Source organism: Muscardinus avellanarius (genome assembly GCF_963383645.1).
Source record: "Muscardinus avellanarius genome assembly, chromosome: 8".
In the NCBI taxonomy this organism is placed as follows: domain Eukaryota; kingdom Metazoa; phylum Chordata; class Mammalia; order Rodentia; family Gliridae; genus Muscardinus; species Muscardinus avellanarius.
Window position 1 is genome coordinate 106,654,273 of NC_137794.1, and position 25,284 is coordinate 106,679,556.

The 25,284-nt window shown below is 46.1% G+C and overlaps 2 protein-coding genes across 5 annotated transcripts in view; one reads left to right on the forward strand and one right to left on the reverse strand.

The window, feature by feature from the left end:
• TIAM2 (TIAM Rac1 associated GEF 2) overlaps positions 1 to 15,532 on the forward strand; it is a gene marked incomplete at both ends in the record, with an annotated part of 113,066 nt that extends 97,534 nt beyond the window's left edge. For all 4 annotated transcript variants that reach the window (XM_080699965.1, XM_080699966.1, XM_080699968.1 and 1 more), the window contains 11 exons: positions 1,860 to 1,928; positions 2,412 to 2,537; positions 3,361 to 3,469; positions 5,522 to 5,701; positions 7,807 to 7,925; positions 9,314 to 9,422; positions 10,049 to 10,107; positions 11,324 to 11,429; positions 12,974 to 13,061; positions 13,588 to 13,742; positions 14,898 to 15,532. In XM_080699965.1, coding sequence (XP_080556091.1) covers positions 1,860 to 1,928; positions 2,412 to 2,537; positions 3,361 to 3,469; positions 5,522 to 5,701; positions 7,807 to 7,925; positions 9,314 to 9,422; positions 10,049 to 10,107; positions 11,324 to 11,429; positions 12,974 to 13,061; positions 13,588 to 13,742; positions 14,898 to 15,532 — 1,755 coding nt within the window. The remainder of the gene's footprint in view (positions 1 to 1,859; positions 1,929 to 2,411; positions 2,538 to 3,360; positions 3,470 to 5,521; positions 5,702 to 7,806; positions 7,926 to 9,313; positions 9,423 to 10,048; positions 10,108 to 11,323; positions 11,430 to 12,973; positions 13,062 to 13,587; positions 13,743 to 14,897) is intronic.
• A 655-nt stretch (positions 15,533 to 16,187) lies between these two features.
• The window catches only part of TFB1M (transcription factor B1, mitochondrial), a gene marked incomplete at both ends in the record, with an annotated part of 50,444 nt that continues 41,347 nt past the window's right edge, over positions 16,188 to 25,284 (reverse strand). Inside the window, 2 exons of the mRNA XM_080700692.1 lie at positions 16,188 to 16,431; positions 18,471 to 18,598. Coding sequence (XP_080556818.1) covers positions 16,188 to 16,431; positions 18,471 to 18,598 — 372 coding nt within the window. The remainder of the gene's footprint in view (positions 16,432 to 18,470; positions 18,599 to 25,284) is intronic.

The window sequence follows — 25,284 nt, forward strand, 5'->3', positions numbered from 1 at the left end:
TAAGCTCACTTCATTTGCCAGTTACTAGAACAGCATGGCACAGGGTGGTGGCTGAGAAGCCTGGCCTGGCTTCCCCCCAGCCTGGCTGCACAGCCTTGGAGATCCTCTCCAACTCACTTGGATTCTGGTTGTCTACCGGTCTCTCAGCTCCAATGTACTTGGTCCAGGAGTTAATTTCTGGCATGAGTATGTGACTATTAGCATCTTTCTTCATGGGACAGATCTAAGCTTTATTCAATAATTTCATTGCTTTTGCCCTGGACATTACTAAGGGTGTCTCTCATAGGTAGCCCAGAAAGCACCCCAAGACCCCTTCTTTTGGTCTTTAGAAGAGAAACAAAATTTGATGCGTTTATATTTCCACTTCCTATTATGTCTTGTCCTCACCAGTGTGAGGAGGAGAAGTGACCACTGGGAGTTCAGACTAGAGTTCTGGACAATTCTGTGTATCCACAGTGAAGTTTTTTAAGGAGCTCTGGGATCTGTAGTGTTGCTGAGGTTTCGGAGTCCTCTGCCATCCTGAGAAGAGTCATGGTGCCTTCACAGGCAGAGTCAAGAGGGGAGCCAGAGTCCCTCTGTGTCATTTTCTTCCTGTTAAGCTACACAGCCCCAGGACGATCATTTCAGTGTGTGCTGGTAGAGCACGAGTTGGATGCTGTTGGTTAGGTAGATTAGAGGGACCCACTCTCCTTTCTCTACAAGAAATCTGCACTTTGTCTTCATAGGGTCCAGGTGTTGCAGCGCTTTACTACCCCAGCACAGCACGACCTGCTCTTTCTGTGCAGTAAGTCCTCAGCCTGGACAGGAGTGACCACGCGCCCCGCGCTGTCTGCACCTGGAGCTTGCTGTGATTCACACCCCCACTACTTTTTAATTTTTTTGTTACCAGTATTTAACACGGAACTGTTCTTGTTGTCATTCTCTAACCTGGATCCCTGCATGCTCCTGGAACTTCCAACATTGGTGTGTTCTCTGAGCCGAGTCAGTAACTTCTTATGTCTTCCTCCTATCTCAGGTCACTGTGGAAGATGGTGAGGGAGGGCATGCCAGGGAGGTAATTACCGTGGAACACCACTGGCATCACAGGCCAGAACCAGTAGTATGAAGGTTCAGGGATGGGGCTTTACCAAGCTCTTTGGGTCTTAGATTTCTCCGTTGTCAAATGAGGGAATCAGCGTAACTGACTTTCTAGTCAATTGCACCTGATGTTTTAGGACTAAAAGGTCTTCAGAATAAATGAAACACAAGAGATCTTTTCTATCACAAAATGATAGCCTGGTCTGTGCTGCTGGAGCCAAGTTTACCAAAGGCCCAGCTATGACTTAGATTTAAACATAACTGCTAATCATCAGGGACTTTTCCCTTACATCTGGATCAGGGAGTTTGAAATTCTGCTACTTCACTGCATCAGCCCTGAAGTTGAAGAGATGCCTGATCTGTTGTCCTTCTAGTTCCCTACTGGATCTGTCCTTGTACCCCTGGGTACAGAGGCGGTGGCCAGATGGTCAATGACTGAGGTCATACATGGCCGCAGTCCCCAGCCACACCTTACTTCACGTACCGGGAGATGAAGGCTCCTGGCAGTAATCTAGAAATAGAGCCTATTTTGTCAACAAATTCAGTTAGCAGATAGATGCCTAGCTCTACTAAAAAAATAAGTGGAATCCAGCTGGTGAAAGTGTTGTGGTATTAACCTTTGCATTAGGTGAGCAGTGATAACTCCTTTTAGCATCAGGAATTTCAGCAAGACAAGTTTCCTCATTCCTAGCAGGAGTCTTTGGAGCTGCTGCCAGGGCTGCGGCAACCTCGTGGGTATTTTGGAGATTTGTGTTAAAAGAGACTCTCCTTTTATCTTTTAGGATCTGAGCTGCCTCTTTGAATTATACTTGGAGCCACTTCAGAATGAGACTTTTCTCACCCAGGATGAGGTAAATAAGACTCATTTTCCATCTTAGTGTCTGCTGGCCTTTTAGCAGACCCCATAGGACACTTCTACTAATTCCAAAGAGTGTCTGAGGCACATCTGTGTATGTGGCCCTTGTGGGTTGAACACAGTAGCGAGAGTTTACAAAGGAGAAGTACAGTCATGCTCTCGTTGAAGCAGGAGATTCATTTTTCAGTTCATGATCTTTTAAATGCTAAGTCAAAGAGATTCTTTTTTTCTGCTGATTTCTATCATTCCTGATTTGAATGCCAAGATTTTACATCAATGTAAAGTTCTATTAGAAGTAGGGGATTGTAGGGCCGGAGCTGTCCATCTCTGTGTAGATGACATCCCTTTTGCTAGGCTCCTCCGTAAAGGATCTGCTTCTTGGGGAAGGCCTGCCTTGTGAGTGGCGTGCAGCCCGGGAGTTAGAGGTGTCTAGTTTGCTCCGGCTCATACCTCTTTTCAAACTCTGACCTTCACACAGATGGAGTCACTTTTCGGAAGCTTGCCAGAGATGCTCGAGTTTCAGAAGGTGTTTCTGGAGACTTTGGAGGATGGGATCTCAGCTTCCTCCGACTTTAATGTACTGGAAACCCCCTCACAGTTTAGAGTAAGTATTTTAGACTTGGACCGAAAGCAAAAATAGGTGGGCATGGTGCAGACTTCCTCCTTGAAGAATGAGTGTCTCTTGTAAAGACAAATTTAGCACTTTCACTGTACAGGTTTCCCCTGGCAGTTGGCGAAAGGTGGCCATCATTTTTTCTCCTAGAGTAAATGCTTCTGGCAGTGAGAAGTCTGGGAAGCCCCACTTCTGTGGAGCCACCTGGCCACGGACCTTTGCCCCTTATTCACCTTTCTGGGAGGGCATGCCACGTGGCTTTTGAAGCAAGAGTGCCTGCCGCACACCTCCTTTTCCTCTTCTGGGAGCCTAAGGTGAAGAGCATGGATTTCAGATTTCCTGATGGAACCTTCTCTATGATGTATCAGTGCTGGTGACAGGAAGCCCTCTAGGAATGAGAAGCAGGAGTGAAGGGGCATTATTCGCCCCAAGTAATGCAGAATGAACTCTGAGCCCACTACTGAGGTCCAGCATGATTCTGATTCTATGAGCCCACCCCCAAGGTCATGTGTACCACCTGTATCAGATGCATTTCCTAACACTTTCTTTTCTTTGTCCTTTGATTGCACACCACATCAGAAGGCTGTGCTGCCAGAAACTTTTCAATCAGGCTAAAGTCTTGGGGTACTGCCCAGTCTGTTCTCTGTCTTGAGTGAATGGAGTGGTCCTAGGTGTGCATCCCCAGGTGACTTTGGAGGCTCTGGTGCTGTAGCATCTGATGGATGGATGCGATGGAGCAAACGCCTTCTGAAAGCCAGCACATGCCAAGCAGGCTGTCTCAATTGACAATTGACTTTTTCTTCTTCCCTTCTAGAAGTTGCTGTTTTCTCTCGGAGGCTCCTTCCTCTATTATGCAGATCACTTTAAGCTGTATAGTGGATTCTGTGCTAACCATATCAAAGTGCAGAAAGTTCTCGAGCGAGGTGAGTTGCTCATACCTCTTTATAGCTGGGTTTTTTTTTTTTTTTTTTGACTGCGGATGAAGGGGTAAACTTATATTTAACAAGTCGAGGCAAGTGCAGTTTGAAGGACTATGTTCCATCCCTGATCCTGAGTGTCAGATGTTAAAGGAGAAGTTATTCCAGTTGGCTGGTAGTACTGAAGTGTGCCTGTGAGCAGCGATGCTGCTTTGCCCTGTGGCCTCTGCTGCTCAATTTTATCTGGGTTCTTTTCTTGCCACAGTCCATTCTCCAGAAGCTTGTAACTCTAAGCCTTGGATGGGGCAGAAAGAAATGATATGTTCTTTTGTTCACCTTCCTAAGGCCAAGGAGCCAGTGCAAATTACTACCAAGCCACCACCCACAAATTTACAACAGTAAGGTTTCCTTGGCAGGAAAAGGAAAAACTCCTGGTCCCAGAGGTTGCCCTTCAATGGCCCTTCTCTCCACACTGTCGGATGGGCATGGAGAGGTTTCTTCTGACATCCTCGGTGCTAGCCATGCTCACCCATGTAGCTTTGCAATTTGGTTTAAGTGCAGGGCTTCATAATAGTCTAGAAGTACCCAGTTTAAAAAATGGACTCTTGGAGTATTTAAAATTAGTAAGACCTGGCCAAATTCCATCTTCTCTGGTCTAAACTTTATTTATTTATTTTGTGGTACTGGGGTTCCTGGAAGCCCTTCTGCCTCTGGGCTACACTCCCAAGCCTATTTTATACTTTTGTTTGGAAACAGGGTCTCTTGAGCAAGAGCAGCTGGCTTTGAACCTGCGTGATCCTTCTGTCTCCGCTTCCTGAGCGCGGGGATTACAAGCGCGCGCCACCACGCCCGGCTAGTCTAACTTTAACAGCAGCCTGACTCGTATTGGCATTTTCTCCCACTTACATCTTAGGGACAGGCAGTCTATGGTAAACTAAAAGCACACAATGCCCAACTCCTCCTTTGTCTAAAGATGCAGCATCAGCTTGAAAAGAAGCCATGTTCAAAGTGGTACTGTGTGTCCAAGATGCCGTGGACTTTGCCCTTGTCATGGATCCCCAGATCAGGGTGTGTCTGCACTCAGATGGACTGCACTGCAAACAGCTGGTCAGCCAACAGCAGCTGGCACATCCATCGACACGCACGTCAAGTGCGCCTCGATTCCCCTGCACACTTCATGCCCAGACCCTGGATGGGAAGGCAGTGCTTGCTGCCAAAGGGTCTGCAGGTCGTAGCCGGCAGTAAGGAGCTGTGGCTCTGCTGTGTGCAAGTTTAGTTGGCACGTAGCATGGAGGTGAGGGCTGCAGAACTTACCAGCTGTTTTTTTTTTTTTAATTTTGTGGGGATTGAACCCAGGCAGGGGGGTCCTACCTCTGAGTCACACCCCCACTCCGATATTTTATTCTTTATTTTGAAACAGAGTCTCACTGAGTTGCCGAGGGCCTAAGTAGCTGAGGCTGTCTGTGAATCACGATTCTCCTGTTTCAGCCTCCCAAATGCTGGAATTACAAGCGTGCATCTCCATGCCTTGCTATCAGCTGCTTTTAAAGGAAATCTGATAGTGCTTTTCAAATAGCACAGGAGTGGAGAGAGGGAGCAACAGCAGTGCCCCTAGGCCAGTGGGAGAAACATGGCTACCTTGCTATATAAATCTCATGTGGGAGATGGCCTAGGGCCTGCATTGCCTTGTTTTGTGGCTTAGGAATTCTTGACACTCGCCTTTTAGGCTATGCACAACAGCATCTCTACTTGAGAGTGCAGGAAATGTAAAGCCAGACATACCTATGTTTGACTTGATGCTCCTCTCTGGTATCCAGACTGAACCCTTCTGGCATCACAGCAAGTTTCCTTTGCTCATCAAGTTCATCAGGGCGGAGATGCTGAATCCCAGGTTGATAACTAGGTGCTTGGTACACTGGTGTGCTTGGATTTTTATTTAAGGATGGAATTAAGAAGGCTACAGAAATGGGTGCTCTAAAACTTGTTAAAAGATAAATGAAGTATACTTTAATTTATCCCATGGTGTTTTCCTAAGAATCTTTTATCCATTGCTTGCAGCTAAAACTGATAAGGCCTTTAAGGCTTTTCTGGATGCCCGGAATCCCACTAAGCAGCACTCCTCGACCCTGGAGTCTTACCTCATCAAGCCGGTTCAGAGAGTGCTCAAGTACCCGCTGCTGCTCAGGGAGCTCGTGTCCCTGACGGACCACGAGAGCGAGGAGCACTACCACCTGACAGGTGAGACTGTGGGATGAGCGTGAGCCACTCAGGAGGCGAGGCCACCGCATCCCGTCACTGTTGTGGTTGCTCTTCTTCGTTGCAGCCTTCATGTGACAATAGCTTGGCTATTCCTTTACAGTACACAAAATCCTTGGCGGACCAGCTCCCTGGAGGGGCCCCAAATGCCTCTGGAGGGATGATTTGATTTTAGTTCTTGAGAGAAGGTAACTGAAGGTCCATGAGTTGAAATAAGTTATCTTGGGTCACTTGGCTAGTACACAGGGCTACCAGAACCAAAACCCCGGCCTTTTCTCCTGACGTCTGCTCAGTTCTATGGCATTTGCTGTCCCAGTGCTGCCGATCACCCGTGCTGGGCGGGCGCCACCTTGTGGACATCTCCTAGAAGAGCAGGGTCCTGAAACCAAGCTCCTGGAGGCAGATGGTGGTGTAAAGTCAGGGATGAGTGCTATGTCCAGGGCTGGACTCCCTGAAAGTACTGGCCTAATGTACAGTTTGATAATACGCAAGCCCCACAATTTGAGGATAGGGTATCCCTATGCTTAAAAATAAATATTCCTGCTTCAAACTAAAGAGTAAAATAGGGCAGGGGGTATAGCTCAGAGAGTGAATGCCCTGGGTTCCATCCTCAGAACCACAAAAACAAAACAAACAAAAAACAAAACAAAAAAACTAGGAGGTCCAAGCTGGGTTTGGTGGTGCATGCTTGTTAATTTCAGTACTTAGGAGGCTGAGACAGGAGGATCACGGGTTCACAGACCAGCCTGAGCTACTTAGTGAGGTCCCTTGCAACTGAGACTTTGTTTCAAAATAAAGAATAAAAAATGGACCTGGGGGTGTCACTCAGAGGTAGAATGCCCTAAGGTTCCATTCCTAATACCAGAAAAAACAAAAACAAAACAAAAAAATCTAGGAGGTCCAGTTAAGCCGCAAGCCATTACATTTCTGGGGAGAGAAACAGATTTATTAATAAAGGAGTGTTGAGTAGTAAGCACTGGGAAGAGTGCAATTTAACTTATCCTTTTTCTGTGATAAACATACTTTGGTGTCATAAAGAATAAAGACAAAGAAAACTTTTTAATATGAAAGCTGAATTCTACAAGTAAAAGATACAAATTATGGTTGGAATTCAAATCCAGTATAAAGAGTTCATTTTGCATTATAATGATCTTTAAAAGGCTTTTTAAAGACTTCCCTCTAAACCTTCCTCCTGACTGAGTTAAAATACTAAATCAGGAGAACAAAAATGTTAAAGACATTGAATCTGGATGCGACCTGGAGCTTTACTTTTTGACTTTGACAGAATCATTTTTGTTTTTTGGTTTTGTTTTTTGGTGGTACTGGGGTTCCTGGAAGCCCTTCTACCTCCAGGCTACACTCCCACACCTATTTTATACTATTGTATTTGGAAACAGGGTCTCTTAAGCCAGCGCGCTGGCTTCGAACCTGCGCGATCCTCCTGTCTCTGCCTCCCAAGTGCGGGGATGAGAAGCGTGTGCCACCGCGCCCGGATGACAGAATCATTTTGTCCCTCATAGGCCCTCGTACAAAGTCATGGACATCATGTATAAATACGAACTGCTCTGGCAGTTAGGCACTTGCAGAATACAATTTTAAAAAATCATGGATTCCTATTCCAGTGAGTGGACCCAGAGAGAGGCGGAATTCAGGAGCACATGCCCTGGTCAGTCAGTCTTGGGGTGAAGTCAGACTATACCCTTGCTTTTGTCCAGAACTTGGCAAAAGATCTTGCACCTCAGTTTCTCTTCTGAAAGACAGGATTGATCACGGTCATCAAGTTATTGTGAGAATGATTTAAAACCCCTACCGTGATACATGCTAAGTGCAAAGTGCTGAATGCACGCTAGTGGCCGCTGTCAGTGAGTTACAGTCCCTTCATTTCAAAGAGAGTTTGAAAGCGGAAGATGGCACGAGTGTTCTTTGGTAATGGCCAGGTTATGGTGGCTGCGGTGGGCTGTACTTGGATAATGCTGCTCTTGGTAACTGGTCTACAATCCTGGGTTGCATCTTGAGCTCTTTCATTACTGCTTTGGGATAGATTTAAAACAAAAACGACAAAGCAAACATGATTTCCTATTTTGCAGAAGCACTAAAGGCAATGGAAAAGGTAGCAAGCCACATCAACGAGATGCAGAAGATCTACGAGGACTATGGGACTGTGTTCGATCAGCTTGTTGCAGAGCAGAGTGGCCCCGAGAAGGAGGTCTGTTGGGCTCTGTTCTCAGAGGCCTTGTGCTGGGTAGATGGGGCTTAGGTGACTGTCCAATCAGACTACTCTGTTAGGACTTTCCTGGGGAAGCAAGTGCCTACAATTTTCTTATTAATCTCTGTGTGTGTTTTTCTAGGAATTGAGCCCAGGGGCATTCTACTTCTGAGCCACACACCCAGCCCTATTTTACTTTAAAATATGTTCTCACTAAATTGATGAAAGACTTGCTAAGTTGCTTAGGCTGGCCTTGAACCTGTGATTTTCCTGTCTCAGTCTCCCAGGTACTCAGATTATAAGTGTGCACCTCCATGCCTTGTTTTTAAAAATCTTAACGTGTATAATGAACAATTTAGGAAGAAATGTAATGTCAAATGCATTCCACTGGCCTTAAAACATAGTCTTATGTTGTGTTAGCACTGTACAAAAGAAAACAAGAAAGCAGCATTGCTGGGCTCACACCCCTGATCCTCCCTCCTTTCCCACTGGCCTGGCGCTATAACAGAGAGGGCTTGAGCAAAGAGGCCAGGGTGGGGGAGGGAAAGGAGACCAGCATGTGGAGGAAGCTAGGACTTCCTATTCTTTATTTCTCCCCTTTAAACACCAAATTTTGGTGGTTACCTGATTTTTAAAGCCAGTCCAAGTGGGATCTTGCACTCTTTTGGTGTAAACATTAAATTTAGAACCTTGTGCTTTTACAGTGTACACAAGAAGCAAATATGGCTTAACTAAAAAATGGCAAGAATAGAAAAGAAACAGATTTTAATTCTTTAAAATTATGGTCAATTTCAGCCAGGTGTGGTGATGCACACTTGTAATTCTGGTACTTCGGAGGCCGAGACAGGAAGATCACAGGTTCGAAGCCAGCCTCAGCAGCTTAGTGAAGGTCTCTGCAAATTAGTGAGACCCTGTTTTCAAATAAAATATAAAAAATATAGGTTTGAGGTATAGCCTGGAGGTAGAAGTTCCCTGGTTTTCACCCCCAGTACCACAAAAGAAAAAAAGGGTCAGTTTCAATGTTGATAGTTTTTTATTAGCAGGCCTAATGTAGTCCAGAGATTGGAGTTGGTAAATATACAAGATTCTGTAGTAAATCTTAACAGGGGTCCTTTGGATGAAGAGGGACACTGTAGTAGAATGAATGTTACGGAAACAGGCTAGCTCAGAAGGCATGTCTCACATACCTAAGTGTGCATGGAAGCAGTGATGCTTAGCCACGCTACTTAATGCCCCATGTTCATAGGAACCATAAAATCAAATAGAATGCACTTGTGTTTGACAATGAGTATGCGTGTGCATGTGGGTGGTGTGTGTGTGTGTGTGTATGTGTAAAATAATCTACCTCTGGGGTTTCTACATCTCCATTTCCTGTTTTTACAATCCAGGTAACAGAACTTTCCATGGGGGAACTTATGATGCACTCTACAGTTTCCTGGTTGAATCCATTTCTGTCTCTAGGAAAAGCCAGAAAGGACCTGGAGCTCACAGTATTTGGTTAGTATTCCATTCATAAGAACATCAACTTAAAGAGACTGTTGGCAAGGCAGAGCTTGACCACCACTATCCACCCAGCTAGCTGCTCCTTTCCAGGAGTTAGGAGAGTAGCCATGACGACTGGTGACTTAACACAGTCAGGCCCCGACTATTTAAAACACCCCAGGTGGGTCTGCCTCTCATGATTGTGCCCTCCCGTGGGCTGCTTGGCTCAGGCCAAGAGTTACAGGAACACATTTCCCAAGGCGATTTTGAAACCAGCCATCTGACTAGTTTGCTGCATTGCAAATCTCTTCTTTCTTTCTGAAGAGAGCTGGGAGAGCAAGTGTGTAGATGGTAAAATGTTGCCAAGATGAATACCATGTCCTCAGATGCCAATAAAACAAGAAAGAATTAAGAAATCCCAGGACCTACTTCAGATAATAGCTTTAAAAAAGCAGGCACTTTTGCCTAGTTCAAATAAGACAGAAGGCAGTACCATGTATTCACCTCAGCTTCAGGATCACAGTGGGATCTCCGAGATTCATAAATGTGAAGAGCTTTGTTCTAGGTAAAACATTCAACTTGAGTTTAACCTTGGAAGAGTTTGTATAAAATAATGAGGCTTTCTCTTTTTCTTTCTTTAGTTTTTAAGAGAGCTGTCATACTGGTTTATAAAGAAAACTGCAAACTAAAAAAGAAACTGGTAAGATGAATTACTTTTATTTTTAATTAAAATATCCTTTCCATAGTTAGCTCTCCTTGTAATGCTGAACTAAAAAGCCTAACCAAAGAGCCAAAGCCTCACTGCCTGACAGTTCTTATTCTGAGGGGAACTGGTCAAATCAAGTTCTCAGGCATTTTTTTTTTTTTTCGGGTATGGGGGTGGAACCCAAGGGGATTCGACCTCCGAGCTCCACCTCCTGCCCTATTTTTTATTCTTTATTTTGAAACCAGGTCTCACTAAGTTGCAGAGGGCCTCACTAAGTAGCTGGGGCTGTCCGCAAACCACGATCCTCTCCGGTCTCAGCCTCCCAAATGCTGGGATTACAAGCATGCACCACCACGCCCGGCTTCTGAGTCTCCCACAAAAAGATGTGTTTTAAAAGAAGCGATACCACTGGGCATGGTGGCGCACGCTTGTAATCCTAGTGCTTGGGAGGTGGAGACAGGAGGATCATGCAGGTTCAAAGCCAGCCTCGCTGGCTTAAGAGACCCTGTTTCCAAATAAAAAATATAAAATAGGTTTGGGAGTGTAGCCCGGAGGTAGAAAGGTTTCCAGGAACCCCAGTACCACAAAAAAAAAAAAAAGCAATACCCCAAATTACTGACTTACTGTCCCCTTTTCAGAAAGAAAAATTACTCAGTGCCCCCCCACCCACCCCGGGCACTTCTACTACTCTTTATTTCTATTTGGTGCCCTCCAGTGGCACCCAAGACTACTATTACCACAAACTTGGATTGTTTCAGACATTTCCCCTTCCCCTCAGGGGGAACTATCCCTGGCTTTGGGAATCTATGAGAAAAATACATATGTAGAGGTCTACACACAAAAAAATCAACTTTTCTATCTCCGAAAATGGCCCGTGTTTGTTCTGTACATAAAAGAGTGTGTGTAACTTTGGTTTATTTTAAAATACCTTTACCTTGATTAAAAAACAAAACCCCATAAGGCCCCCCAGATCAGAACTTAGCTGTGAATAGCACAGGCCATCAGCAGCAAGGTGAGGAGGTACAAGGCCCGGCTACCTGGGGGCCTTGTGCCCAAGCACGACTCTGGCCTGCATGCTGAGCCCGTGAAGCCAGCGAGGACCGAGGACCAGTGCATCCCACACAGCGCAGAGGGAGGACCTGGAGAGTCCCTTCCCCTGTTTCCTGGCGAGAGCTTCCATAACCCTTCTCTGTGCACACTGTCACTGCAGCCTTCAAATTCCCGGCCTTCGCACAGCTCTGCTGACTTGGACCCCTTCAAATTCCGCTGGTTGATTCCCATATCTGCGCTTCAGGTCAGACTGGGGAACACCGCAGGTAACTGTTGTGCAATGCAATACCAAAAAGTGTATTTTTAGGAGACTTACTTGAACTGGGGGATGAAAAAGTAGGCAAATACCTGTGTCTGTTAGCTTTGTGTCTGTCACAAAATACCCGAGATGGTCAAGTGTAAGGAAGGAAGAGTAATTTTGGCCCTTGGTGACTTTTCAGGTCTCCATTCCAGTCACGGGTGCTCAGTCCTGTCATCTCTGCTGGCTCAGTGCAGCCATGGCAGGAGCAAGCGCTTGACCTCCTGGTGGCTGGAAGCAGAGCGGGGGAGGTGTCCCAGTGACGACTCCCTCCCACCATTCCTGAGCTACAAGGCTCTACCACTTCCCAATAGCACTGTGGGCCTCTGGCTTGGGAATTCTAAGCCACAGGGCTTAGGAGTTTTTGTGTGTGTGTGTTTACTATTATTTTTGTTTGTTTTGTAGTGCTGGGGATTAATCCCAGGGCCTTGTGTAAGCTAGGCACACACTCTACTACTGAGCTACCTACATCCCAGACATGTGTCTTTTATTTTATAGGCAAGGAAAGGGATGAGAGGTTGGTTGTTTTGATGTTTCCTGACAAAGTTTGAAGAGACACCAAATGTCAGTGGGTGGCTTTTCTTTGACAAATGCACCCCTTCACTATTTTATTTTTTAAGGATTTTAGTGGTACTGGGGTCCCTGAAAACCCTTCTACCTCCGGGCTACATTCCCAGACCTATTTTTTTATATTTTTATTTGGAAACAGGGTCTCTTAAGCCAGCACGGCTGGCTTCAAACCTGCGCGATCCTCCTGTCTCTGCCTCCCAAGCGCGGGGATTATAAGTGTGCACCACCACGCCCGGCTTTTTTACGGTTTTTAAATTGGTGTATTATAGTTATATATAATAGAGGGATTCGTTGCTACATATTTGTACATCTGCATATTGCTTTATCTTCGTGATTAATAATTTAAAAAATTGTCTTCATCCATAATATCCTGATCTCTAAAATTTGTTATAAAAGCCAAACTCCATGAATTCAAACTTTTATTTAGATACACTATAAAATTCCTTAGATTAAGCAGTACTACAAGTGATTAAAAAAAGGGGGGGATATCTGATGCTGGGAAGCCGTCAGAGACCCTTCCAAAATGACTGGGTGGCAGTCCCTCAGCTGGCGGAAGGGCCCACAGGCCAGGCCTGCAGGGACACGTCCCTTCACTCTCGGGCGTGTATGGTGTCCCAGAACACGACTGCGTGACGCTGGCCTCTTCCCGGGATGGGCAGAGCTCCAAGGGGGGGCAGAAGAACAGGGCCCATCTCGCCTCCTCCCTGGAAGACGGGATCCAGGGGTGGGGAAGCAGGTTCAGACCTGCAGAGCTTCACCAGAACAAGCAAATGTAGCCCCAAAGCACTTCTTGTACCTATTTGTCAAAAATCGTAGAAAGAATGAGCCGCAGAAGGAAAGAGAGACTGGGAGCGCCTATATCCGTTTTTACTTCATTTCACTGTTACTCACCGTGCATTCTGGCCAACTGGAGACCCTTGCTGAACACTTGTTTTCACACAGGGACAGAGAATAGTTCCATGTGGGAGCTGATCCACACCAAGTCAGAAACAGAAGGCCGGCCAGAGACCATCTTTCAGATGTGCTGCAGGTATTTCTGACTTCCAAAATTTAAAACTAATGCGGACAGGACAGAACTATGTCTCTTAAAAAAGGGAGTTTAGCTAGCATGGTGGTGCATGCTTGTAATCCCAGTACTTGGGAAGCTGAAACAGGAGGATCACTGGTTCAAGACCAGCCTGGTCAACTTAGCAAGACCCTGTTTCAAAATAAAAGAGGGCTGGGGTCAAGGCTCAGGGGTGAAATGCAGCTGGATCTCCATGTCTTTGGTAGGGCTGCCCGGGGTCACAGCCATGGGCAATCCCCCAATCCCCAGTATCATACGCACACACAGAAGTTTATTTTAGTGCCCTTCTGAATTTTCATGACGGCAAGGTCACCCCCACCCCCAGAAAGGGCAGCAGAAGAGTCTAGCAGACGGGATCGCGTTGATGGGGTCTGTCTGTCTAAGCCTAGTGACGCATCCTTACCTCCTCTGCTGGGGCAGCCAGGGGGCGGCGGGCGTGCAGAGGCCTGGGATGGAGCGCCGGGCCTCAGTGCTGCTCACTCTCCCCCAGGGACAGCGAGAGCAAGACCAGCATGGTGAAGGCGATCCGCTCCATTCTGAGGGAGAACTTCAGACGCCACGTCAAGTGTGAGCTGCCACTGGAGAAGACGGGTAAGGACCGCCTCGGCCCTCTCAAGAACCGAGTTCCTGTTTCGGCCAAATTAGGTGAGAATTGTTTTAGCCCCAGCTGTATTTATTCAAGTAAATGTTCCTGAGGTTCCTAAAAGGATTAATGCTTTTGTAATACAGGTCTGTTACTTTGTAACGATCAGGGCAAACTTCATTTAAGATTCCTATGCAAGCCTCTTGCTCTATCTACCTCCAGCCCCAAACCCTTGTCACCTGCCAGCTGAATCGCCCAGACTTACCGTCTTGCTTCATCCAATAAGATGCATATAAATCTAGGGACCTTTTTGCTCACTCTAGTATTCCTGGGGTTTAGAATAGTGCCAGGCATCTAGAAGGTGAATTAGGAATTAATATCTTAGTGAATTAAGATCAGGAAACCTAACACTTGTTTTTATACAGTCAGTAAGTCAGCAGATCATCATTCAAGGTTATGGTCTTAAACTTTCTGCCTGTCAATCTCAGCAGCAGTGTTGAGAACCTTTTGTCTTAACTCTTTTTTATCTTTTTTTAATTGTAGAAAATGCCCTCTTGCTTGTCTTTTTTGGGTAATAGTTTTTAATCTCTTCAAATGGATTATATATTTTAGTTTTATTTTTTTCCTTGTCAAAATAAACTATAGCCATGAAAAATATCCTGCTACTTCTGGTCTATAGAAAGACTCACAATGAGAGCTCCCTTTTCTCCTCAACCCCAAAGAGCAGAATTAAGCACACACATAATTAAATAAGCATATTAGCTATCTGAAAGTTGGTTAGAAATTCCAACAGACAATTCTTATGAGATAAAGAGTATATTTTCCTTTTAATGGAGCAGCAAGGAAAATAAAGTATGCAGAGAGAGATGATATAATTTTGTTGATCAGAGTACAAATAATGGAACCTAGATTTTTCATTAATGCTGAACTTTTCAGTGTACGCATTGGCAAAATAACATTTCTGGTCCTTCTAGAATATTATCCTATCAAAATAATGAAACTCTGGTAGTCGAAAAATGCTGAGTTCTCCAACTTAGTTTCAAATAAACAAGTAAAACATTTCCATGCTCGTAGTACCTACATGGTCTTGCCTGCAGGCCAGGTGATGCTGGATGGTAAAGCCTAACGTAATCAAGATGTTAAGTCTCCTACCTTAACCGCTACACGCTGAATCTGCTTTGTTCTGAGGGAAAGGAACTGTGCTCTTCTCCCCTCAGCCTCGTCCAGGTCTCTCAAAGTCCTCAGGACCTCCTCCAGCAGCGAGTGGCCCAGCGAGCCTGGTGGGGGCACCTCTCTGGACTCAGACGAGAGCAGCCTGAGCAGCAGCACGCAGAGCAGCGGCCCCCCGGCCGACAGCGGGCAGGACGGCAGGAGCGCAGCCGAGGGCAGCCCCCCCGCGGGCCTGGCCGGGTTTTCGGACAGTCTCATCAAAGAGAGTGACATCCTGAGCGACGATGACGACGACGACTGCCCCCGGGCCGTGACCCCGGGCAGCCCTACCAAAGACATCGAGATCCAGCTGCAGAGACTGAGGATCTCAGAGGAGCCCGCCATGCCCCCGGCCGAGCAGCAGCCGCCGGCCACGGGTGCAGGCGAGGGCCTGAAGGAAGCAGGGCAGCCCAAGCTCGTCCGGGCCCACTTCTGCCCCATCAAACGGAAAGCAAACAGCACCAAGAGAGACAGGGGAACTTTGCTCAAGGCGCAGACTCGTCACCAGTCCCTTGACAGTCAGCCTGAAAATGTCAACATTGATCTAAATTTGGTTCTAGAGCGAGAATTCAGTGTCCAGAGTTTAACTTCGGTTGTCAATGAGGAGTGTTTTTATGAAACAGAGAGCCATGGAAAATCATAGTACAATTTGACCCAGATATGGGTTACGTTGCTCTTCTTACTTTCAATTGGTGGTAAAGTTGAAATCACAGAAAACCTTTATTGGGTTTTTGTGCAGTACATATTTTCCCACAAAAATCATTGTAAAGATTTAAGTTATTTTAATTTATTGTGGACCGGAAAACCAGATTAAACTGGTCAGAATCTGTAAATTACTTAGTTCAAATCCCTTTTGAGCAGGTATCAAAATGATTTAGAATCCTTAGAATTACATTCTAATTATTTTAAGTTATGTGGAAAAAGTTTGGAGAAGTTGTGATTACTAGCTTTAAAGGGGTCATTTTTTTTCAATCCTCTGGGCATTTTCTTTGAGCTGTTAGTTGTTGCTTTATTTAAAGCATATTTAAGTTATTTTAATGTGGTTTAGGGGCACAATGTGCAGATATTTCTTTTGTAAGATTGTAAGAGATGCTGTTTATACTAAACATGTCATATCTATGCAGTATATATTAAAAGAAAGCTGGTACTGTATCTTACTTGATATTTATTTTCTCTACCAAGATGTACAGTAAAAGGAACATGAGCCATCAGATCACTGGTATCTTGTCATTCTGTACAGACTGGTGCACAGATAAGGAGCCCCACCCTGGCGACATCAGCCTGAGTCCAGGTAGCAGCTACAGCCGGCAGCTCTCTCTGTTGTCGTCTTTGTTCTGATTTTTGCTTTTCCGCTGCCTGAGCTCTTCTCTAAAATTATAAGCAAAGAGCTGCGGGTCTTCGTCACACATTTTTCTGTATATATCACAGAGGCTTTTAAAGTGCAGGAGTGAGAGATGGCAGGGTCGAAGAGTAGGGTCCACGTCTGCCAACTGCAGCAGCCTTCCAGTGCTCTCCAGGCGCTGGGCTTCAGGGAACAGCATCCTGAGGTGAAGGGGGAACGTCAGAATGGGCTTCAGCGCGGAGAATCATTTCAACACGACGTGGTTCCTGGCACCTGCTAACATGAAGGAGCGCCAAGCCACCACAGCCTCTTGGGCCATAAGGGCACCAGGTACGGCCCCTCCCACCAGAGGTGTCTGGCCTGACCTGCAAGGTCTGTCCAGAGAAAATACTTTGTGTATATATTTTTTTGGGGGGAGGGAGGAGACGAGAGTTGAAACCAGAGGTGAAACTACCACTGAGCTATATCCCTAGCCCTATTTTATTTTCTATTTTGAAATAGAATCTCACTGAGTTGCTGAGGATCTGGCTAAATAGCTGGGGCTGCCCTCACACCTGTGATCCTCCTGTGTCAGCTTCCGAAGTACTGGGATTACAGGTGTGTGCCACCGTGCCCAGCTAGATGTATATTTTAAGGTAAGTTTGTAAAGTAACATCGGCTCTGTTGTATTCTTATAGAAATGTTTTGATTGCCTCAAGTAATGTTTTGATTAAGTTGTCTCTACTATTATGTACCAAATCTCCCACTTGATTCTCTATAATTTGAATTTACCTTCACACCCCCTAAAGTGACTGTTTTACAAAACTGGAACATAGCTGATGTGAAAACAAGGCGCTATTTCCCCTCTTTAAGATATTCGAAGCATCTTTAAAGTTGACTCAAATATTTTAAATTGCATCTAACCCAATTGAGTCACTGTTGTAAAATAACAAAACCGACTGCTTGAAATACTGCAAAAGTGGGCTTGCTTTCTTCTCTTGAGTCTGACTCTGCAGAGCTCCTCTCACAGGGCTTGAAAAGCCTGACCAGTGAGGACCCAGCCATAGGAACGCAGGTCCCCACGTTCAGAGAGGTGTCAAGGGGGGTCATGATACTTGGAACATATCTATAGAGGGCTGTGTATCACGAATGGGGCTCATCACTTAGCTGGCAGGTGGTTGCCTTGGAAACACCAGGGCCAACTCTAGGCTCAGACCAATCCCAGGATTTCTAAAAGTAGAGTATCTTGTGATTTTCTTCCCCTCTGTGAGTCAGGGCCACCACAGAGAGCTGTATGAGTCACAATTAGAGCCAACAAAGGGCAGGGGGAGAGGTTACATCCACCATCAGAAATCCTCAAGGAGGGGTTTGTGGATTGCAATGGTTTCAAGGTACAGCTGCCCAACAGGACTTGAGATAATTCATGTGCTAAAGGGATACTTCACATGACCAGAAACGTAGAGAATTAAGATGGAGCTACATGAGGAAGGTCAGAAAATGAAAAATGTGTGTGTGTAAAGCCGAGTCCCTTCCAACAGCTCACCAGACTGTAAAGCTAGAAACCTTTTGAAAGTGCACTTCCTGCTTTCTTAGACTTACTTGGCCTGCCTCTTGGCCCTCACGGCTACAGTGTCACCGTGGTCACCATGGGGTGCTTCAAGGGCTCAAAGCACTGTGCTGTCTCATTTCACAATGGCCATGGGGCAGCGAGCTGCCCACTGCATGGTGCCATCAGTCACTTGGGCTGCTCAGAAGTCACACTCAAGGCTGACGTGGCGGCTCACACTGTATTCCCAGTACATGGGAGGCTGAGACAGGAGGGTCTCAGGTTCATCACTAGCCTCAGCTACTTGTAAGGCCCTCCACAACTTAGTGAGCCCGTTTCAAAAGAAAGAATAAAATCAGGCTGGGAGTGTAGCTCAGAGGTCAATGCCCCTGGATTCAGTCCCCACTACTGCTAAAAGAAAAAGAAAAAAAGTTACATTTACTTCCTAGTTCTCAAGTGTGTCCTTAAAGGACAGAGTAACTCAGTATAATGTGGGCATTAAAAAAACTCACCTGTATCCGTCCCAGTCCTAAAAAATAAATCACATCCTTGAATGGCAGTTTCGGGCTGTCCTTTAAATAAAATCAACGGGAGGCATGTAGGGTGTAACCGAGCCTCTGCCTTTTCAAGTTTTGCTTGCCACAGGATTTGAACTAAGCATCAGAGCCACTGATAACTTTAAGAATCATAGAGCCAAAAAGGAGCAGTGCTTACCCCAGGCCATGGTGGCAGTATTTCCTCCGGAACTGAAACGCGTTCTGAACGACTTTTTCCACCAGCTTGAAGGGCTGCTCTATCTTGGGCTGCGTCAAGGGCGTGAAGTGCACCACTCCCACGTCCACCTTCAACATGAGCAGATGCACATCACTGGCACGGCTTGTGGCAAAATGCAACCACATAATTCAACCTTTGGAAACCCCAGGTGCATGGGCTCTGAGAGGGTGGATTCAGAGACCTTCCCAGCTTTCTGCTTCCCTGGGCGTGTAAGAAGCTGTAGTTTGGATTTAAGACGACTAGGAAATCCCAGTTGGCTGCCTCTATTCCATAATGATGGCCACTAGAAAATGCAGTTTTAAAATGGCCTGTTACAGTCCACTCAAGTAATCGTTAAAGTCATGAGGTAGATAACAGGTAACATTAGGATATTTTAGTTAGCTTTCGAATGAGAAAAAAAGTAAGCCGTGACAGCAGTTGAATATGACAGGGCTTCAAACCAGAGAAGGCAGGCAGTCCCCGGGGACTACTTAGTGCTAAACTCCTGGGAAGGGAATCAATTAGGACACCACGGATTTTGGGTAGACACTGATATCAGCGGGACTGAATTCATGTGCTCGGCCTGCACAGATACATAACTGTCTGGTCGTAACTTTACATGCCCCAGGAGGCAAGAAACTGGAAATGAAAACCACCCAAGAAAGTCACCATGTGCTTGTGTTCAAGTAGCTACCAGATGCTGAGATTCTTTAATTATCAGAAGATAACACTTTTCAGGCACAGCTGGTGTGAGATTTATACCCAGCTTTATTCCAAGAACAGACTCACAGTGGCTCTCAAGGATATATTCAAAATAACAAAGGGAGCCGGGCGTGGTGGTGCACGCTTGTAATCCCAGCATTCAGGAGGCTGAGACCGGAGGATCGCGGTTCACGGACAGCCTCAGCTACTTAGTGAGGCCCTCTGCAACTCAGTGAGACCCTGTTTCAAAATAAAGAATAAAAAATAGGGCAGGGGGTGTAGCTTGGAGGTCAAATGCTCCTGGGTTCCCAAGGGTAAACACTGAAAGCAAAGACAAGGGGAGAAACGGACTCAAAACAGCTGGCATCCACACACAGGTCTGACAGAGAGCACATCGGTTCACGGACAGCCTCAGCTACTTAGTGAGGCCCCTCCCCAGCACTGTCCAACCCCACTCGGTGTCACACAGGCTCTCCGGGAAACCTGTTTTAAATCCCATACACGGTGTCATTCTCTCTGGGGGACTTGGTTCTCAAGACCCTTGTGGCCACAGAACTCCCGCCAGCACAGGAGTTCTGTTTTGTTTTTGGGGTGTGATGTGAGGTTTGGTGGACAGGAGAAGAAAACGAAAATGACCAAAGAGATGCTCATCCTCAGGTGGCCTCCGTGGGCTACCGACGGAATTACTGGCATTTCTCATGCTGTTCTGACCCACCAGAATGTCCTCGCCTCCTCCAATCTCTGATTCTGTCTCCAGGTTTGCAACTAGCTTCAGCTGCACCTACTGGGCAGCACTGGCTGTGGGGACGGCGAGGCTGGCTACGCTGGGAGCACTCTGGGCAGCACTGGCTGTGGGGACGGCGAGGCTGGCCATGCTGGGAGCACTCTGGGCAGCAGAGAGAGCTTCCAATGGAGGCCTCTGCACAAGAGAAGGCTCTACCAAGAGCCTTGGCCCTGCAGCGAGACTTCACGGCGGCTCTCCTCTGGGGACTCTCACAACATCAAACTGCTCGGCTGCAGGCGTATTTTGGACTGCTCTCTGCTGCACAGGCAGGTTCTTCACGTTTAGTAGCAAGTGTTTCCTGTAGGACTCTGGAGGCCAAGACCTTCCTTAGACCTGAGGAAACATACTGATCAGGTTCGAGAGGGCTTGGAGAGCTTGGTGGACAAAGGAGAGAGAGACTGAAGGTAAGGGCCTGCAGGGGAATTAGGGGCACAGAGGACGGAGAGTATTGGTGTGGAAAGAGAAAAAGATGGCTCCTACTCAGAGCATTTCTGTGGTGGCAGAGATGATCTGAGGGGACAGAGGAAGGAGCAGTCCAAAATACACCACAATGAGAGATGCTGGACAAACAGAACTCCTAACGCACAAACGTCTTACAAACTCTGAAATGCCAGTCTCGCCTTTCCTTCTGATTTGGGATGTCAGACAAGATTCTAGAACATTCTCTGGACCTCATGGTCCCCAGCACTCTGGCACCTTAACCATCTGCGCCCACTGGCACTCCTGCCCCAGCTCTTACTCTGCCAGCCTCTACGCCTCATTTCTTCCAACCTGTTCCATTCAATTCTCCCATATGAGACAGCTGATTCCAACAGTTATTTTGTAGATACTAGAAATAACCCAACAGCCTGTTAGTGTCCAGAGAAAAGCATCTTTTAGTAAAGAAGAGCATGAGAAAAAATGTAACCCACCCACCCTGAATTATGAAATATTAAAACCCCACATAATGTTCAAACACTACTAAGACCAAGGTACACACTCAGGGATGGACACGTGCTCTCTCTGCATAGAAGCTGCTTGCTTCCGGCTTCCACGGATTGAAAAATGTGGCCTCATTGTTATTTGCCCGATTTCATTCTTTCCTGACATAGCTGGTATGTGGCAATAGGGTGAATGCCACTTCCTTTATTTAAATGTTTTAAAACCTGCAGAAATATAGCAGCATCCCATGTCATCATCAGCAGTAGACTTCCAAAGTTTGAATACAATTCTGATACCCAGTTAAGCTGGCTAACATTACATCACACCTAAAATTCCCAGTCACAAACACAATACTATTCAGTAGAGGACTCTGTAAAACTCAGTGGCAAAAATGTTTAGTCAGAAATGTGTCCTGCTTCTAGGTGGGTGGGTGTGGACCCCAGGTGGAAGGAACCCCTCCTGCCTACCATCTCCTTTGTCATTTTCCCCAAAAAGGACTTCTTAGAATTAACTCTGAATGATGGAGGACATTTTCTCCAGAACCACAGGAAGGGTGCTTGGTAACCATGGAAACAGATATAAAAATGCTTTTTTTACTCATAATTGAAGCTTATTTTAAATTACAACCATTATTTTTTTCTTCCTTGAGTTTTAAATCTACTAAAGGGTTAGATTACATGAAAGAAATCAAGAAAAAGGCAAAAGATGCATTTAAAATATGCTTTCTTATGTGGCCAGCCCTTTTCAAACTCAATCTATCAGAGTATCAAAATACCTAATACTCCAAACTGAAGGATTAAAAATGAGTTTAAATAGTTGCCTCTCTAGCCCTTTGTAGAGTCGATGCTCTGTCCAGCCGACTCTTTCTCAGTGTTGGAAACCTTGGCCCTAACAGGCCTCAGGCAAATGTCCTCTTCTTCAGGACAGCATGTCTAAGATGAGACTATTATCGGCACAGAGCAGAACTTGGGGCTCAAAAGGAACCAGGGGTGAGTAGGTATTAAGTCTCACATTTTACCCATTACAGCTTGGATCTCTAATCAATATGATATATAAGGGACAAAGAATAATGTCCGGCCCAACTGCTGATAACAAGCCAAAGAGCTAAATTACGACCCCATGAAAACATGCAGAAACAAAGCAGGCCGTTGTCTAAGAAAAGGGTCCAACACTCCCCATGGAGTTCAGGGCCACACAGCACAAGCCAGCACAAAGAAAAAATGATGGGGGGCTATTAATCAGCTGGGATCCAGCCACAGTGGGAGGCTGAGGAAGAGCTGGTGAGAACAACGGCTATAGGGAGCGCTGGGTGATTCGACTCCAACACCGCAGGGCTGGGTGCGGCTCAGTGGCAGGGCAACATCCCGGGTTCCCTCCCCAGCACTGTAAAACAAAACAGCGCAAGGGTTCAAGCGGTGCTGTCATAGACAGACTCCGCCGGTCAGGATGGGAGGATCTGGCTGGTTTGGGAGGCTGCTGGCAGCACCTGCAGGGGCCTGAGAAAGTCCCGTTCAGTGTCAGGGGAAGGGGCCGATTCGGGCAGGAACTCCTGGTTTCTCCACCCATCAGCACGGTGTCCTTACTCTTTGAGGACTCACACAAGCTACTGATAGTCCCCGTCAGAGCATCACAGGCCCTGGAGCTGTAACTTCTCCAGGTAAGAACAAGGTGGCAAGTCACAGGTGGCCTCTGATATGAAAATTAGGCATTTTGTAGGAAAACTGGAAAAAAAAGCAACAAATATGAATGTATATAAAATTTCCTAGAAATGGTTTATCCTACTTGTAATCCATGATTCAACTATGGGATAGAATTTCAGTTGTAAAACCTTAAAACTTTTAAGAGTATTCTGGGCATTTCAAATCAATATATTCAACAAGGACTGACTATTCTGTCAATACCTAAATATCTTCCTTTAAGTTTACAATAGGTATTATGTTAACAATACTAACTCCTGTAATCATTAAGAAGAGCAGGTTTTAGACAGTCCTATAGTGTGTCCTCTCAGAGCAAGAACACTGGGAAGAACTGAGGCTGAGGAATGACGGTGTGCTGAGCTCGCAGTGACGATGACAGCACACGACTCCTGGTGCAGGTGGAGCACCCGGGGTCAACCTCAGTAACATACACACACTAGAAGAGGCAATGATCTTACTCTGAATTATCATTTTCAAAGTTAAGCAGAAATCAAGTAGAAAAAAGGCATTATAAATTTAGAAGCCTAATTTTTCATTCAAATTAGGTGGGCAGCATTTGAGAAATATGACAAGTAGGTGCCATTCCAAACCAAACTTAATCCCAGGCCTGAGACTGGCTTGGGCCTTTCCCAAGCTAGACAGCAGGCGCATGCGGGCAAGCGTGAGGCCCCAGATCCAGGGAGCCCACACAGTAGCTCCCCTCACTGAAGTCGTACTGTTGCTTAGCAACGCAAACCCTCAAGATTCATTTCGCAAGCACCAAGGAGGCCTGGGACCCTCAGGTCATCCCCGAATCCTGTGCACACAGCCACTGTGGAGGCTCACAAGCCACACACACACCTCTCAGCTCCTCTTAGCTAGAATGGCTGAACAGGCTAGTTTGGAAAATGAGACATTAGTTCAAAATTGTTAAGGGAGGAGAGGGTTGGCGATTTCTAGAAAACTACTTTGCTTCCTCCTCAGACTCAGCCACACGATCTTCCCTCATCCTTCACCATGAATGAAGCACTGCTGCTGGAGCTAGCCTGCAGCCCAGTGCTCCGCTGGCAGGGAGGGGAAAGCCGAGCACGCTGAGGAGGGTCAGCTACCAGACGCCCGCCCTCGCAAGTGCTGTCAGGGTTTAATCTACTCTTAACAGAGGTTCTGTTGTCTGTCCCTTGGAAACATCCTAAACAGATGCAAGCCCAAAGCCCTTCTGTAAATTGAGTTTTGAAATGTAGGGTGTTGATACACAGACTGGAAGAAACAGTGATGATACTATGTTTTAAATGACTATAGATAACCTTAAGTGCATTATGCATATTCGGTTACATTTCCAGAGTCTATGAACAACAACCTAAGTCCCATTTCATCTCTTCCATTCAAAAAGCCTCTCAGAAGCTCTGGCTCCATCCTTGACCTCTTTAAATGCACCCTACTTGCCAGGAAAGTGCTCCCTGTGAGCCACAGTCCCGGCAGGAGCTAACTGACGGCCTGCACAGCCTCTCATGGCAGCTTTCAAAGCTCTTACTGAAAGCGAGGCGTGGTGGCGCACGCTTGTAATCCCAACATTCGGGAGGCTGAGACCGGAGGATCGCAGTTCGCAGACAGCCTCAGCTACTTAGTGAGTCCTGCAACTCAGTGAGACCCAGTTTCAAAATAAAGAATAAAAAATTGGGCAGGGGGTGTAGCTCAGAGGTCAAATGCTCCTGGGTCCCATCCCCAAACCCACCGAAAAATAAATAAATAAATAAAAGCCCAGTGTTCGCCTACCCTCAGACGTCCTCAGGCCTCTTTTTGGGGATAATACCCTGTCACTCTCTCTCACAAGGCTGTTACTGGGATCAGGTGATGAGAAGATAGAAAGGAAATGAAAATGCTTCATAACCTGTTAGGCTGTTTACAGAGGTACCGCACTATTATTTCTAAAGTGTGCAAGTGACTCTTTCTGAAAGAAGAGCCAGTCTGCACATACAGGTGAGCATCCCTAAGCAATACATCATTGCATGTACACTCACACTGTACATGTGTTGTATTAACGTGTTATATTGCTTAGTGATGCCCATTAATACAACACACGTAATTCTGTCATTAACACAGACGGATGAAAGCATTCTAAAAGAAAACAGATGAAAGGCTTGCCTCGTGGGTGAGAAGTGAACGTGTACACTATGATTCCAGGATGGTCCGTGACTTAGGAAACGGTCAGTACGGGAGGCATGCACCCGGGCTCTCTCCTAAGGGGAGGTGAAGCAGCACTCTGTAGTGGCAGGCTTCAAAGGTCACACAATTCTGGCTGGTGCAGGGCGGCGCGCTTGTAATCCCACTGGCTCGGGAGGCTGCAGAAGGAGGATTGATAAGTTTGAGGCTAGCCCGGGCAACTTAGCAAGACCCTGTCTCCAAATAAAAAATAAGAAGGGCTGGGGATGTAGCCCGAGGGTCACAGTGCCCCTGGGTTCAACTGAAAAACCATACCATTCTGGGCCTTGAGTCCATGCCTATAACTTAATCATATTATAGTCAAGTTATTTCATTTCTCTGTAGTTTGTTGTTCTTATCTATAAAATGTGAATTCCTCTTTACCTCACAGGTTTGCCTGAGAATGAAATATTAGATTCCCCTAATACTACCTAGCATCTAGGAAGCAGTTCATAAGGGGCAGGTATTAGCCAAGATGGCAAATTAAAGAACT